Consider the following 15,646-nt stretch of genomic DNA (forward strand, 5'->3'; position numbering starts at 1 on the left):
AGGAAAATTTGAGAGCAGTTTTAATTTGTTATTCCAGTTTTCTGTCTGCTCACTGTTATTGCATATTTGTACTTTTCTTTTTTTTCTCTTTTCTCTCTTAAAGTTATTTTAAACCTCTCTTACATGTCTGAGTTTGCCCCATACCTGTTTTTAATTCCCCATAGGTGCTGTTTTACCACCTTTGTTGCACAACTTGTAATCCTCTTGCAATATGGTATTGTTAAATTTATCTAATCTACATTAATGCATGTGTCTCTCTCTCATAGCGGTGTCTGAGGTCCACAGTTCGATGGGGAAGGCGGTGCAGATGTTTTGCTCTGGTGACTGGGACCCCAAACGAGTGCCGCAGGGAACCGAGTGCCTGGAGACGCTGCTTGATGGAGCCCCTTCATACCTGCCCCGCCGGCCTCAGCGCTGCTTCACAGGTGAGAATGTAATGCTCATCACGTATCCGGCAACCAAAAAGAGTGTTGATGGTTCAAAGAAGTCAATTTAACCCAAAGCCATTTTACAGGTGTTCTTGGGAGTAGATTTAACTGACATTTTCATGCAACCAAAAAAAGGACAAGCAACTTTAGCCCATGCAGCACATCATTTTCAGAAAGCAACTTCTTTACATTCTCTGGGCTTGATCCTGCCAGTAGCATAGGCTTGTCGCAAAACTTAAGCCATGCAAGTCTAAGTACACACGGAAATCACAGATATCAGTTCTGGTTCCTGTAGTTTGTGTAGTTAAAGAAAACTACACGTGACAAATTGACATTTTCCCATGACTTGTGTGGTTACTATAAAATGTATGACATACTTTTGAACTTGAAAACATCCAATCAACACTTTTTTACTATATATATAAAACGAGATGCCTAACGAATTCATCCACCTAAAGTCATTCATTACTTCAATACAATTCATCTAGGTGTGTGCTTGTGTTTAGAAATTCTAAACAGGTGTCTTTTTATCAAGAATATCAAAATAAAGCAAAAAAATATATAATATAGCAGTGCTTGGATGTACACCTGACTCACCCTTCCCCAAAAAAACAGCCTTTGGAGGAGGAGGGCCTTAATTGAGAGTACAACAAAAAGCATGAAGTTCTTAGTAACCAAGCTGCCTCTTTTTGGGTTTTGGATTGTTGATGTTGCTCAGGGGATACCAATGACCAATGACCAAAAATGAATAGACAAAAACCTGACAGTTTAGGTTAACAGGTTAGTCAGAAAGTGTTGAGTAGTACTTTACTAGTACTTCAGTCACTTTGCTAAATCATACTGAAGAGAAACGCTGAACTGAAATGTTAAGAGTATTATTGCCTGTACTAAATAAATTTCAGTTTAATTATTCATTCATAGACGTCATTAGTTTTTAATGAAATCAATCATTTATTTAATTAAGTGTTCCAATGCAAAAGCATTAAAGCACCCTTATTGCTCTTCCTTGGGTTTATTATTATTATTATCGATTTTTCAAACATGATTTTTGGCGCCTAACTCATCCCACATCAAATGTGGCTTGATCTGGAACGGTGTACTATGATTTTTGGTAGCGATTCATTGTACAGTTTTTGCAAAATTCATTTTTAAAAAAAACTGCGCTAAATATACCCATTGAAATAAATGTGGAGTTGGCTGTACAATTGTCAAAGCTCAGCCATCTTTAGAACCCTGTAGCTTTGACAGATTTTACAGTAGAAAGTTCTTTCAAAGTTTAAACAAGTCACAATGCTTTGATTGTTATTCGTGTAAATCCATGTTGGCAATTTAAATTCTATCAATTTTTTTAAAATCCGGAGTTTTCTTTTAGTTAGAAACTTGACACTTTCAAAGTAAGAGCTCAGAGATGTTAAAAGGAACTGATCGGGGGTTTTTAAATTTTGTGGTTAATGATTGTATCTTTGAATTTAAGAGAATGATTATTAACCTACAATCTTTTCATAGTTAAAGACTCGTGGCTTGGGAAATATATGAGTTGCATTTTTAACATGGTCCATTTAAGTGAGTCAGGAAGAGAATAAAATGAATACACAAAATTTGTAAAAAAAAAAAAAAAAAAAGAAATCATGAGAAATTATGTCCGTTTTTTTTATGTAGGTCAAAATCACAATCTTTCCTCAAGGTGTTTTACAACCTCTGTAGATAAAGAAAACTTTATCCACAGAGCTAACGTTTATTCAGTTAATCAGGACAAGATAAAAACTCTGAACTTCTCGCTGATAACTCGCAGGTTGGTGCAGCAATAAAACCTGACACCTTTGGCCTTGCACATCTGGCAAAATGTTTTTAGCTTAACAGATTCAAATCAAGATGCACCAGGATCTAAGCAGTCGGGAGGTGATTAAAAACATGCCTGTGTGGTGTGTATAAATGAGACCCGCTGCACCGAGTGGCTGCTTAGTCAGCTTTGTTCATACGACACCCACAGAGCTGATTCACTTACACCAGAAAACTCAGGGGAAGGATCTGAAGTATGTTCATGAGCTGAGCTGTATGTCACAGCTTTAGTTTTTTTTTTTTTTTGGCTTAGTAATAATTTTAGCTCCAAGGGAAATAAAATTTAAGCACAAGTGGTCCATTGTAACGCCAGGGACCATTCCAGTTACTCTCAATTTAAACATGTCAGGATGCAGGTTTTTAAGTCTGAATGGGACGTGACTGTCTAACTGCTGGATCACTGTGTTTACATATTACGATGCACCTTCAGAAACAAGGAACGTAATAAACATTGCAATCTTCAAAAAGCAATTCTGCTTTCTTCCGAATCAGTCCGTCGCTGCTGTAAACGAGACAAAATGAACTTCTAATCAAAACAGTGAATAGGCCTGTATTTAAGGATCACAGCCAGGCGGATGCATTCCTGCACAGCTGATCAGAAGTGAGCATTCATGTTGAAAAAGAGTACATCGAAACATCGCATTCAGAGCGTTCATTTTCATGCACTCGGGAACATGTTGAACCCAGCGAAAGCACGTTTTTCTCTCGACGTGTACATTGTCTCACTCTCTCTATGCCGTCTGTTTTAGATCGCCTGTTCTACATCTACACATCAGGAACCACTGGGATGCCTAAAGCTGCTATTGTTGTGCACAGCAGGTAGGAAGGAGGCGTGCAGCTAACAAACAAACATGCAGGAACTGCAGCTGCTCTCTTTGTTGATCCATGTAGCTCTCATGTGTAGCAAAAATACTTTCAGAAAAGAATGAGAGAGAGAAGTAAATACAACCTGGTGATTTTGTTTTCACTCATTTGACTTTTTTCTCTCGCCCTGACTCCCCGTCACCCGTGTTTTCAGGTACTACCGCATGGCAGCTTTGGTGTATTACGGCTTTAGGATGACGTCAGATGATGTTTTGTATGACTGCCTTCCACTCTACCACTCTGCAGGTACGTGTGTGTAAAAATGAGAGTACTGGTATTATATAGATATAGATTTGTTGTTTGCTTGCTGTGGCTCACATCTATTAATGAGTTGGTGAAGTTGTTGTGTTTCTGCCTTGGTTTGATTAAGTGTCAGCCAGAGAAAGATTGGCCCTCTGAATCCTAAGCAGTTTCTGGGCATTTTCTTTGCTCCTGTCACATTTTTACTTTCTGTGGGCTCATTTTTCACTGCATTATAAAGTCCTGCACTTCTTTGGAAGCAGAACAACCATGGCTGAGAATAAAAAGTTTCATTTCTTTAACCATCTATTTTACAAAAATGTAAAAAAAAAAAAACACTTAAAAAAGAAGAATCAACATAACATTTTCTAGTGCCCATAGGTGTCACCAACAACTGAAAAACATGGAAAATGTATATAATAATAATAACTTTATTTTTGTAGCACCTGTAACAACAGTGTTCACAAAGTGCTTTGGCAGTTAAAACATACAAGAACAAAGATAGTCAAGCAAGATATTGGAGACAAGTCAGATCAGTCACTTAAAATAAATAGTAAAAATGACAATAAATTAAATGAATAATTAGCTCGATTAGCACGCAACTCAAACAGGGGAACTCTTGAAAATTAAAGAACAAGATTGAGGGTTAAAATTAAAAATAAAAAAAAATAGAATTAAATAATTACAGAGAGGACATCACACCAAAGAAGAAGGCAGCTAAAATTAAAATATAACAAGAGAGAACATCTAAAATAAACAGGACATAATACAGAATAAAACACTAAAACTAAATAAAACTAAAAGTAAACTTCACATAAAAGCAAGTCTATAAAAGTGGGTTTTAAGAAGTGATTTAAAAGAAGTTACTGACTCTCCAAGCCTTATCTCCTCAGACAGATATGCACTACAGATATCTTACTACTTTCATTTCTGATTTGTTTCCATCCTTTTTTCCTCTCTGCTCTGTGGAAGCACAGCTTGCAGTTAAGCCCAGCCCAACGGAAAAGTCCCTGAATTTTTGTCCCGTGACTGTTGGTTACAGCTGAACCACTATTAGTTTCAGCGTTGTGCTAAGGAGCACTGAATCTTCAGTATTTTACAGAATGTTGTTAGTGCAAACACCTTTTCTTTTTTGAGACACGGTGATTCTGAGTAAATATCTTGATTTCAAGCTGCAGAACTGCATGTCACAGATCATTAGTTCAGCTAAAGGGAAAAATCTGACTTTTTTTCTAGCTTTTACAGTTTCTGGGTATGAAAAATTGTGCTTTTTAGGCATTTTTGTCATCCTTATCAAACCCACTGGCAGGTTTTAGGGTTGAGAGGGTTAAACAAAATGGCATCAATCAAAAGCAAATTAAAGTCCAGCATCAAGAAAGCAGCATACTTTGTTTCTCAGATGTTTATTCCTTCTCCAGTTGTTGCTAGCGGCTCTAGAGTTCACTCATCCCAGTGAGCAAAACCTAACTGGCTTAGGGGAGTTGTTAAGCTGAAATTCGTTGAATTTTTTTGGTTCACACTTGTATTTGAGTCAGACTAAGGCTGGCTCATGCTCCCAACACAAACAAACCCACGGTAGAATCTGTGATCCACACAGAGTTTGATTTCTGTGTTCAGTCAAACAAAGGAGAAAACAAACCGAAGTCATACTGAACTGAGCTGAATAAAGCAGGTTTTAAAGGCTCTTAAAGTTACAGTGTGCATTTTTTTCCTCATGTCATCCACATTTATCCGTGTTTTCTTCATTTAGAATAGTTTCTGAAATACGAGTTTAAAAAAAACCCAAAGAAACAAGCATGCTATTCATTCTTTTTAAATGTCCTTCCTGCTACAAGTTTAGTTATATTAAAGTTCACTTCATAGTTACATGACATGCAGCAACTAAACACAGCAAAATGTGGAGGAATGCTGAGCCCAGGTGACCCAAACAGGCCACCTGACACCACAATAAAAACCTACAGATTAGGGGATAAACAGAAAATGTCAAGTCAGCTGACTGTTCACAGCATAATGTCCCACTGAAAGACAGATATTTGCTATGAAATATTGTTGGTTTTGATTGTATGTAGTTGTGCATTTCCATGTTGACGCTGGTACCCTGACCTTCATGATGTTTATCCACAGGAAACATAGTGGGAATGGGTCAGTGCATCATACACGGCATGACTGTGGTCATCAAAAAGAAGTTCTCTGCCTCGCGATTCTGGGACGACTGTGCCAAATACAACTGCACTGTAAGTATAACGGATCTTACTAGTCCCTGTTACACATGTACAGCGGTCCCTCGCCATATCGCAGTTCGCTTTTCGCAGTCTACCTGTATCACGGATTTTTAAGTTTCATTTGGTATCGCAGATTTTTCACTATATCATGGGATTTTGCAGTATATAGGTGTTTTTATTGTTGTGGAAAGCTGTGTTTAACAACAATTCAGGAGAAAGGATATTTGCCTTTTATACACTCTGCAACTTGCAGATGCTTTTATTTTGAAAGTCACCGAGAGCCACATTATAAAAATGTGGCCAGAAGTGATCAGACACACTTCACACTCACAGTCCTGACAACATAACACTTAACCAAACTAACGAAACCACAAAAACACAATAAAACTCAAACACTGATACCACTGTAACACTAATAGAAACCACAATAATGACATTTAAACCCCCAACACGCAAAACTCCCATGGTGCATTGCAGCACAACAGTTCAGTTCTGGCTCTGCGATCGCTACATTATTTTAATTATTTTTGCAGTAAAATAAGCATTTTCTAGACTAACAATTTGAAAACAATATAAAAAATAATAACTGAAACATATTAAAAGAATCTTGCCTGGTATATTTCACATGAATGTCTTACCACTGTGCATAGTGTTGATCTGCAGTGTTGTGTGGTGAGGGTTTATAAAGCCTTAAAATATATTTAAATAATAACATAAATATGGTTGCTACTTAGTGGATTTTCGTTGTGGAGGGGTCTGGAATGTATCCCCAGCAATAGATGAGGGATCACTGTAGTTTATTGACCACAATCTCAAAAAAAAATTAAAAATTTGATGTTTTCCTCCCAGTTAATCCTCTTTTTATTGTTTGTAAGCTTTGTATAAAATCGGTAAATAGCCTCATCATTTATTGTTTTTTCACCACCGTGATCCAGATTGTGCAGTACATTGGTGAGATCTGCCGATATCTGCTCAACCAGCCGGTGCGGGAAACGGAGAAACGGCATCGAGTCCGCATGGCTTTGGGCAACGGTCTGCGCCAGTCCATATGGGAGGAGTTCATGAATCGCTTCAACATCCCACAGATTGCAGAGTTTTATGGAGCCACGGAGTGCAACTGCAGCCTGGGCAACTTCGATAACAAAGTGGGAACCCGTCCTGTAGAGTTGTTTTTGAGGAGAAATCAGTGATGGAGCTTTCTTTTTTTGTCTAGATTCTGTTTGTCAGCCCAACTGTGTGAATTTGTTGTACTAAAATTATGCAAGTCACTTGACCTAAAAGAGAATTTCACATTGTGTTCAAAGGGTTTTTATTACCACTCATTTTAAGCACTCTTATATTTTAAAAATGTGTCGTTTCATCAGTTCTGGTAACTTCTCGTTAATTCAACCCAACACACAGAGCTGCATCTTTGTCCAGGTGGAACAGCTGCTTTTCATTTTCTTCACCACACTGACAGCTTTGTGGCTTTTCTTTTCATCTAGGTTGGAGCGTGCGGCTTCAACAGTCAGATTCTCCCCTACATCTACCCCATCAGACTGGTGAGGGTTGATGAGGAGACCATGGAGCTCATCAGGGGTCCTGATGGTGTCTGCATTCCCTGTAAACCTGGTAGGTTTACTGTATGCACTTATTTTATACTCGAGCTTAAAAGTGGTTATATAGTGATGGTGTTAAGCAGAAATGAATACCTCAACTGCATCTTGGTAAACACAGATAGGCGACAAATTAAAGGAAAACGCAATGTAAGGTGTCTCTGTAAGGTATTCGGCATGCTGGCAGGACCGATTCCAGTACACTTTGACATTCATTCTCTAAGTTGCTGAAACTCTACTGAAGGGATTTTACCTTATGTTCTTGTCAAACCTGCTGTTGCAAGTCAACAACCAGATGAACCAGTCTGCAGAGCTCTCACGGAGGACACAGAACGGTCAATATAGAATTTTGGGACTTTTTGTATCATAGTTGACTTTTTTGCTGTTTTCAGGCCTAAAATCAACATGGCCGCCTATAACCAAACACCACATGGCATTTTTACAAAAACATTCTTCTAAATATTATACATGCAATTAAGGAAAATTTAAGTTTATTTATAAAGATATTGTAGTAAACCTGTTGACATGCCATAAATCCACACTTGACTCACACACTACTTCATATTAAAAAACTCAGAAAGCCTTGGAGTCCCTCAAATATATATTGACCCAGAGGTTTACCCTCAGTGGTTTTTCTATAGATTAGGGCTTTTTTATAACCTGAACAAAATGCATTCTGCTTGCGATTATTGAACTCTTACACTCAATCATATACAGGCAGATGACAAGTTAAGAAACAAAACATCATGAGGTTTCTTTAGCGAGACGCTGGGCCATAATGTGCCACCAGAACACCTTCAATGCATCTTTGCATTGATCCTCCCAGTCTTTTCAACTCAACCCGAGTGATGGAGCACTTTCCTTGTAGAGCGCTGTTTAACACGCAGGTCCAAAATCTCTAATCGGTGTTACATTTGGTTAAAGTCTGCCGATTGTGAAGGCCATAGCATATGAGTCAAACCATTTTAGTATTCATAAAACCATTCATTGAACCTTTGTGCCCTATGGATGGTATATTGTTATCCTGGAAGAGATAGCAAGAGAGATAATAAGATAATAAGAGAGATAATGAGATAATAACTCATGTCGAGAATTTGCAAATCTAATCCACTTTGTCTTGTTTCTCTCGTTCTAGGTGAGCCTGGCCAGCTCGTTGGCAGGATTATTCAGAACGATCCTCTTCGTAGGTTTGATGGCTACGTCAACCAATCAGCAACCAGCAAGAAGATCGCTCACAGCGTTTTCAAGAAAGGAGACAGTGCCTATCTATCCGGTAGGAATCACCCACAAACACATACATTTCATTCTGACTGAACCAGATGAACACTGAATGGACTCTCTCTCTCACCAGGTGACGTGTTGATCATGGATGAGAATGGCCACATGTACTTCAAGGACCGAACAGGAGACACTTTCCGCTGGAAAGGAGAGAACGTCTCGACGACCGAGGTGGAAGGAATTCTAAGCAGGCTGCTAGACATGAAAGATGTGGTCGTTTATGGAGTGGAAGTGCCAGGTAACATCTGTTAATTGATGCGTTTGAATAGTTCCTTTTTTTTCTGGATTTGTGTCAAAAATACAACAGGTCCTCAATTTACGCCAGAGTTCCGTTCCTACAGATCGATGTGAATCGATTTTCGCTATAAGTCGGAACTCTGGCAAAAATGTAAACGAAGCCGTTACGTGCATCACGATATCGATCAGTTCGTTGGAAAAGTCATCAATACTAATACGTCATTTTACAAGAAGATAACAGAATATTGTAACGGTCTGATATCGTTGTTGATGTTGAGGTTTCAATGTATATTGTTCAGTTCCAGATTTACCTAATGTCAGTGAAGGTACCATGTTTAGTTAGGTCATCTCTGATTGGTTGCTTCTCGTGTGTGTGTGTGTGTGTGTGTGTGTGTGTGTGTGTGTGTGTGTGTGTGTGTGTGTGTGTGTGTGTGTGTGTGTGTGTGTGTGTGTGTGTGTGTGTGTGTGTGTGTGTGTGTGTGTGTGTGTGTGTGTGTGTGTGTGTGTGTGTGTGTGTGTGTGTGTGTGAGCTGAGAATGGAGGCTAATTCTGGAGCTTGGTTCTCGTTTTTGGTAGTTATTCTGGCGTTGGCTAGACCAGAGAACCAGATAAAGTGTCACTCATCCATCACAATATGTTGCACTGTTTTTACAACTTGACCGCTGTTTGTTGGTGTTTCACCCTGTTCCGAGTGTTTTATTCTATCTAATATCACTTCCACGGAGACGGCTTTCCTTGTCTTTGAAGCGCTGCCATCAAAAGAGTCTGACTTACGCTTGGGAGCCATAATGAAGGGCAAAAAGTTAGTGAATGTAGCGCAATCCAAGGTGGCGTACAACCAGAGAATGTAAACAAAACCGTCTTGTAGAGCCGCGTGATGACGTATTCGTCCGCTCTGCTCATCATCTAGTTCCATGTAACCAATTTCGACGTAACGACAGAACGCTGTAGGTTGAGGACATCATAAATCGTGGATCTGATACACCAGATCATGTTTGCCATCTTTGTCGTGTCGTTTCTCCGTCAGATCCTTATTATTCTAATTTTGGCATTTTGTCCATTGGATCTCTAGTTCCCTCGCTCTGAGTGACTCCACAGACGCGGATGACTCAGCCCGTTTGTGTTTTGAATTGCTTCTAGACCATTACTGCATGAACCTGTGTGAACTCTTTTCTGGTCCTCCTCTGCTTCAGCTGGATGATCTACATTTTGTAAAGCTTCTGTCAAAATGTGTATTTATATGTATAAAAGCATTTCATTTTATTCTTAATTTAAATTTTAAGGAATTAGTTATTTTTTAAGGAATTGGTTATTGCAGGGAGTATAGAGAAAAGAATAGTATACTGAATAATACATGTCTGACATGAACCAGTTATACCAGCTGCAGTGTTTCGGCTCACTCCTGACCCGATGTGACATGAAATCAATTACAGCAATTTGAAGTGCCATCGCATTTAAAACTGAGCTGTAGCTGATGCTGCAGTGGCACCGGAGACAAATCACAGATGCCACTTTCCAGTCGCTGTGATTATATTAGACCACTTTATTAGCCCCAGTAGGAGGAAACCAGTTTGACTGTCCGTGCACAGTGACAAATAAGAAAAGATGCACAAGTCGGACAGATTAAGACACACTGACACAAACATACAAGCTAACCAGTGTTCAAAGAGGACATTAGCGTGACACAGGAGCTCATAAAAAAATGTAAATGCAATCCATCAGTGAGAGAGGAATAAATGCTGCCAGGCAGGTCACATCCTCTGTATGAAGTTGAAGCTTCTCCGATGCTCCAACAGTAAATGAAGAAAAGAAATATAAAAGAGATGCTGTGTAAAAACACAAGACGGGGTTCTACACAGTGCTTTTGACTTTCAGTATCTGTGTGACCTTAAGCCTCAGTGGTCCCCAGATTTAATCCTCTGACTGCCCTGTTTCTGTGAGCACAGGAGCAGAAGGAAAAGCTGGAATGGCCGCCATCGCTGATCCGTCTCACTCCACCGACCTGGAGAAGTTTGTGAAGGACATGGAGAAGGCTCTTCCTCCGTACGCCAGGCCCGTCTTCCTCCGCTTCCTTCCAGAGGTCAACAAGACAGGTAAGATCTATTTTTAGCCGCTCATTTCTGTCCAACAATCAACCGAGAGGTTTTACAAAAGAAAACATTTTTTGTATTCTTGGCAGTTTGGAAATATTTTAAGTGGTTTTGAAGGATTGCTGAGCCTCTCAAGCTATTTTTAATCAGACAGATATACAAAAAATGATTTCATTTGGAAACCTTTCCAATTATCATTGTGTGACATAATTGTTTTTAAACAAACCCTGTTTTATTGAAGACACAGCGGCAGCTTTTCTAAAAAATTGCGATTTAAGTTGCGATGTTTTAAGCGTGTTTGTTGCGATTAAATTGCGGGAGACAGTGACAATTGCTAAAAAGTAGCATTTTCAGCTTTTAGAACATGTTTCAACATTTTAATTGACAATATTTATTCCAAAACTAATTCTATAAAACGTTCCAACCCTTTTACACAAGCTGGCACACCACAGTGGGAAATTAGCAGCAGCCACATACTGGTTTAACATGAAGTGGTTGGTAGATTTAAGGAACAAAATGATAATTTACTATTAAATCAATCATATTTGGACATATCTGTCAATGGCTTAAAAAGTTAATTTCACATTTCTTTTCTCAGGAACGTTTAAATTCCAGAAGACGGACCTGCGTCGGGAGAGCTTCGATCCCACTGCAGTGTCCGACAGACTGTACTTCCTGGATTCCAGCAGAGGGCGCTATGTGCAGCTGGACGAGGAGCTTTACCGCACCATACTGTCAGGGAAGAACAAATTGTGATGCCCCGGCTGAGCACTGCATCTCCACACAGACACACACACACACTCCTACAAACACACAAAAGAAGACATTAGTGTGTGTCCAGGATAGCAGCAAGATTTTGTCCCCATTTTCACAGATGCATTTAAAGTAATAGCCATACACTTTGGAAGGCCGACACATTTACAGACAGACACACACACACATACATGCATATTGTATTCCCAGAACCCACTTTGCTCTGTGAAATCCCTGAAAAAATACAGACTTATGCACGGCACACTCAGAAAAACGCACGCACCACTCCATCCATCCATCTCCTCAGCCACTCCTCTCGCTACCTCAGCAACCAGAGAGGCGTAAACCCAGTAAGCAGGTCTATTTGGTAACTTGAAACCACTCTTCATGGCCACACATTCTCTGCCCGCACAGCCCCAACTCCCAACAACCCCAACCTGTCAACCCCGGTTCATCAGACCGAGTCGTTTCGCTGGCGAGGGGATGAGGAGTTACGGGGCGCCTAGCATCCAGAATGCAAAAACTTGAAAACTGCAGATAAACACCACCTTAAAGGAACATGGATTCAGTGTGCGGGACAACAGAGGGACCTATGTGGACCTTAACTGTCTCTCTGTTCGTTGTTTTGTGAGGTTGTTTTGTAAAAGACTGGAGCTTCTGCCGTCGACTTAACCTGCACAGTTAGCCAACAGTTAGCCAAACCTGTGTGACATCTGCCCTCCATCTGTGGTTACATTCATCAAAGGATTTCTCTCTTTTGGCTCTATGTTATTATGTCGTTTTTTTTCTTCTTTTAAAGGGAACAACTTAAAGATGTGAGGAAAGCCTTTGACGTGTAACACAGATGTATAATTAGACCAGTGGTTGAAGCTGAAAGATTTTAAAGTGCAATGGGGCTCCGGTGTTTGAAGTGCAATAATCAGCCGCACCGTATGAGAGCTGATTTTTTAAAAAAAAACTAAAAAAAAACAGCAACACACCAAATATTTTTAAGTTGTAGTGTTTACATATTTAAGGAAATATGAGCATCTGAATTATTTATGATATTGTAAAAGCTTTTTTTCCTGCTGTAATACTTTTTTTTTCTGCTTTATGTGTATCCAAATCTTCACTAGCTCTCGGAGTCCTTCAAAGTAAAGCTGCAGAAAGCATTTTATATCAGCTGCTGGAACACAAACTGCTTCAACCCTGGGCTAAACACAGGAGGTTCTGGTTGTGTGGCCGTACTGTGCAGGTTTTGTCTGTCTTGGGGTGCGTGTATATTCTTCTACAACATTTGAAGAACACTCGACTGAAGAGAGGGGGAAAAAAAGCACCAAAACGCCTGATCAGCGAGAACTTGATCTGGTGCTCAAAAAGAGGGATGTTCTGCCAGAGAAGAAGAGCTGAACGATCCAAAGATTCAAAGGAACCGGAGGGAGGAGGGAGGGATGCATCGAAATAGAGCTGTAGAGGACAAGAAAACGCGCTTCGTCGTTAATGGTGTCGTCTGTTGTTTGCAGTAGCTGTCATCAGAGGTTGTAGCAGCATGAATGAGCATCATCAACCACAAGCAGAGCACTGTGCCTTACTGTGAGTTCACCTCCCAGATTCACAGGCCCTGGAACGCATATAGGATCATAGGTTTCCCCTCTTTTCATCTTTTCTCTTCTCACTCAGCTTCATTTTATTCGTCTGCTAAGAAGCGACCGGCGCTGCCAGGTGCAGGAGGAGTTTGTGTTTGTCTCTGGGCTGTTAGTGAGTCCACATTCTGCAAGGCTGCTGTTGCTACATTCGAGGACTCCACCCCACCTGCTTCACTCCCTTTGAATCTCTTCTTTATTTATTCCTAGCTTTAATTTGTCTTCTTGCTTTGTGTTTGTCGGTTACCCACGCTCAGCACTTTTTACTTTAAGCCTTTATTGTATTTCTGCCAACCACCCGAATCCTTTTCCTCTCTCCCATCTGTTCTCTCCCCTCGTTCCTTCCCTTCGAGCCTCCGTTTGATCCCGTCTCGTACCGAGCCTTGTTCTCTGCCACGCCTGCTGCATCTCGCTGTGCTCACATCCATTCAGAAGAACAGCTCTCGAATACATCTCGGATATTTAGAGATTCCAGTTAGTTTCATGTAGTTGAGGAGGGTGTTTGCTCAAAACCATTTCCAAGTATCGTTTGCTGATGTGTGTTGTGTGTAGTCTACCGTTATCCTCCATTTTAAGTCTCCTACTGTACAGCGAGGCGGGCTGTTGCCAACATGAACTGTGCAACACGTCATCTGAAGCTTTCCTGCACTGTAGAACGACTTAAGAGTTTTATTGTGGCAACACTTAGCCTACTTTGTTTTCTGCAGACTGATTCCTAATCCGTTTAACTATGTTTTCTTCATTTTTTTTTTGTTGCACTGACCGACACAGTTGACCTTGATGGCTGCAGTCTGCCGACAGCAACCGTCAAAGCTGCTGTAATTTCCCTGATTCAGGGGGAGAAAAAAGACCAACAAAGCCGTTTGACAGGATCTGAAATTTGTTCCTGCTTCCCCTGTCTTTCTCTCACGTGTATTTATTCTTTTATGATGAGTGTGAAATGTTCTCATGAATGTCTGAAAAAGAAAACAGGTGATCAGCGATGATGATGTGAAGTAAAGTGTGATTTGTGTATGGAAGGGAACACAGTTCGGCTGTTATGATGCTTCTGACTGAGGGTTTGCTAACCCTGACCACCAGGGGGCGTGTGACTAAACAGCCCCACAGCAGGGCACTCTGAAGAAGAGGTTTCCATTTTCAGTTTTTTTTTTAAAATGAGTTTAAATTATTGTTTTTGAAGAAACTGTTAATTATACTTTGATTGTTTCACTGCTCTGTGTATTTGCTTTTGTTTTTCTTTGTGTGAAATCATAGCTTTTGTGGTTTTGGTTTTAAAATGGGGGGGATTCACACATGAATGGAAGACAATCGAATGGCTGTTTTTGCTACTGTTTTTTTTGAAAGGCACTAGGAACTAGCCAGGAATCTGCCTTTTCAGGAAAAAAAATAAATGGTTGTAGATGTCTGCTCGGAGCCTGTTTGCCATTTCCACGTTAATAAATATTGCCAGTCAAAGAGAGACACGCACATGTTTCCATGCCATCATTTGAAATCTATAACACATTTTAAAGTTTGGAATTTCTAGATGTTTCACTTAAAATGACTCGACTCTGGCTGAACAAATCCGCTGTTACCAGGTCATCTGCATTTTTTTACATCATACAAACACTGTAATCAGTTCATAGAGATTGTTGTATTTATTACCAAACTGTCATTTGAAAACTTCTAAAGTGTTCTAAAGCCTCAAAGGCGTGGAGCTGCCACCAGTCTTCCTTTCATATTGGGATCAGTGAAGATGATCTGAGTGGAAACCACCTCAGAAATAAATGGTGAGTCACAGTGAGGTCTGATCTCAGCCTGGCTACAGATTTGTGTTTTACAACATGTCTGTGTCTCTTGTGTCTTACTGTCCTCTCATTCCTCTGATCAACATTTGTCACTTGGCTTTTTGCACTTTTTGTTTGTCCTTTTTCCCCCTTCATGGTTCGTATATATGTTTGCCTACATGTGAGAAAGGTTTTCCTTATTTCATGTGATTGTCTGGCTGCAGAGTGTAGAGGAGGTCTGTGAGGTGTGTCTGAAGCACACACTGATGTTCTCTTGTCCACTGAAGGCTAGTTGTATATGTCATGCATTTCAAGAAAATGAGATGAAAGCAGTGCTGCAAATGGAAAAATCATTATTAATAAAAACTATTTAAATTGTTCGTCTGAAGCTACGTTTTCTGTTAATGCAGATTAAAGTGTTTCCTCACTAACAGTTTACCTAAAATGGCTCCAAATGCTGGGTTGAGCAGTTTGCTTTAGGTCATGTTGACTTTTCTGTAAAGGGATTTCTGGGTAACATTTAACCCTCCTGCTGTCTTCATTTACTGGCACCAAAAAATATTGTTTCCTTTTCTAAAAAAAAAGACAAAAATTCAGCAAAAAATTTGCCAAATTTCTTAAAATTTGCAAAACCTTCACGAAGAAAATTCCACTAATTCCTTAAAAGTTATATTTTTTAAAAAATCCCCAAATTTGGCAAGAAACATCCTTG

The 15,646-nt window shown here is 39.8% G+C and overlaps 1 protein-coding gene across 2 annotated transcripts in view; it reads left to right on the forward strand.

Annotated features, from left to right (window-relative positions):
• Nucleotides 1-15,314, forward strand: part of slc27a4 (solute carrier family 27 member 4) — a 25,063-nt gene extending 9,749 nt beyond the window's left edge. For both annotated transcript variants that reach the window (XM_051938462.1, XM_022198204.2), the window contains exons 5-14: nt 267-425; nt 3,017-3,086; nt 3,286-3,377; nt 5,496-5,605; nt 6,529-6,738; nt 7,078-7,204; nt 8,324-8,461; nt 8,540-8,704; nt 10,650-10,796; nt 11,392-15,314. In XM_051938462.1, coding sequence (XP_051794422.1) covers nt 267-425; nt 3,017-3,086; nt 3,286-3,377; nt 5,496-5,605; nt 6,529-6,738; nt 7,078-7,204; nt 8,324-8,461; nt 8,540-8,704; nt 10,650-10,796; nt 11,392-11,549 — 1,376 coding nt within the window. In that variant the 3' untranslated portion in view covers nt 11,550-15,314. The remainder of the gene's footprint in view (nt 1-266; nt 426-3,016; nt 3,087-3,285; nt 3,378-5,495; nt 5,606-6,528; nt 6,739-7,077; nt 7,205-8,323; nt 8,462-8,539; nt 8,705-10,649; nt 10,797-11,391) is intronic.
• Nucleotides 15,315-15,646: the final 332 nt, after the last annotated feature.

Source organism: Acanthochromis polyacanthus, chromosome 18 (genome assembly GCF_021347895.1).
Source record: "Acanthochromis polyacanthus isolate Apoly-LR-REF ecotype Palm Island chromosome 18, KAUST_Apoly_ChrSc, whole genome shotgun sequence".
NCBI lineage: Eukaryota > Metazoa > Chordata > Actinopteri > Pomacentridae > Acanthochromis > Acanthochromis polyacanthus.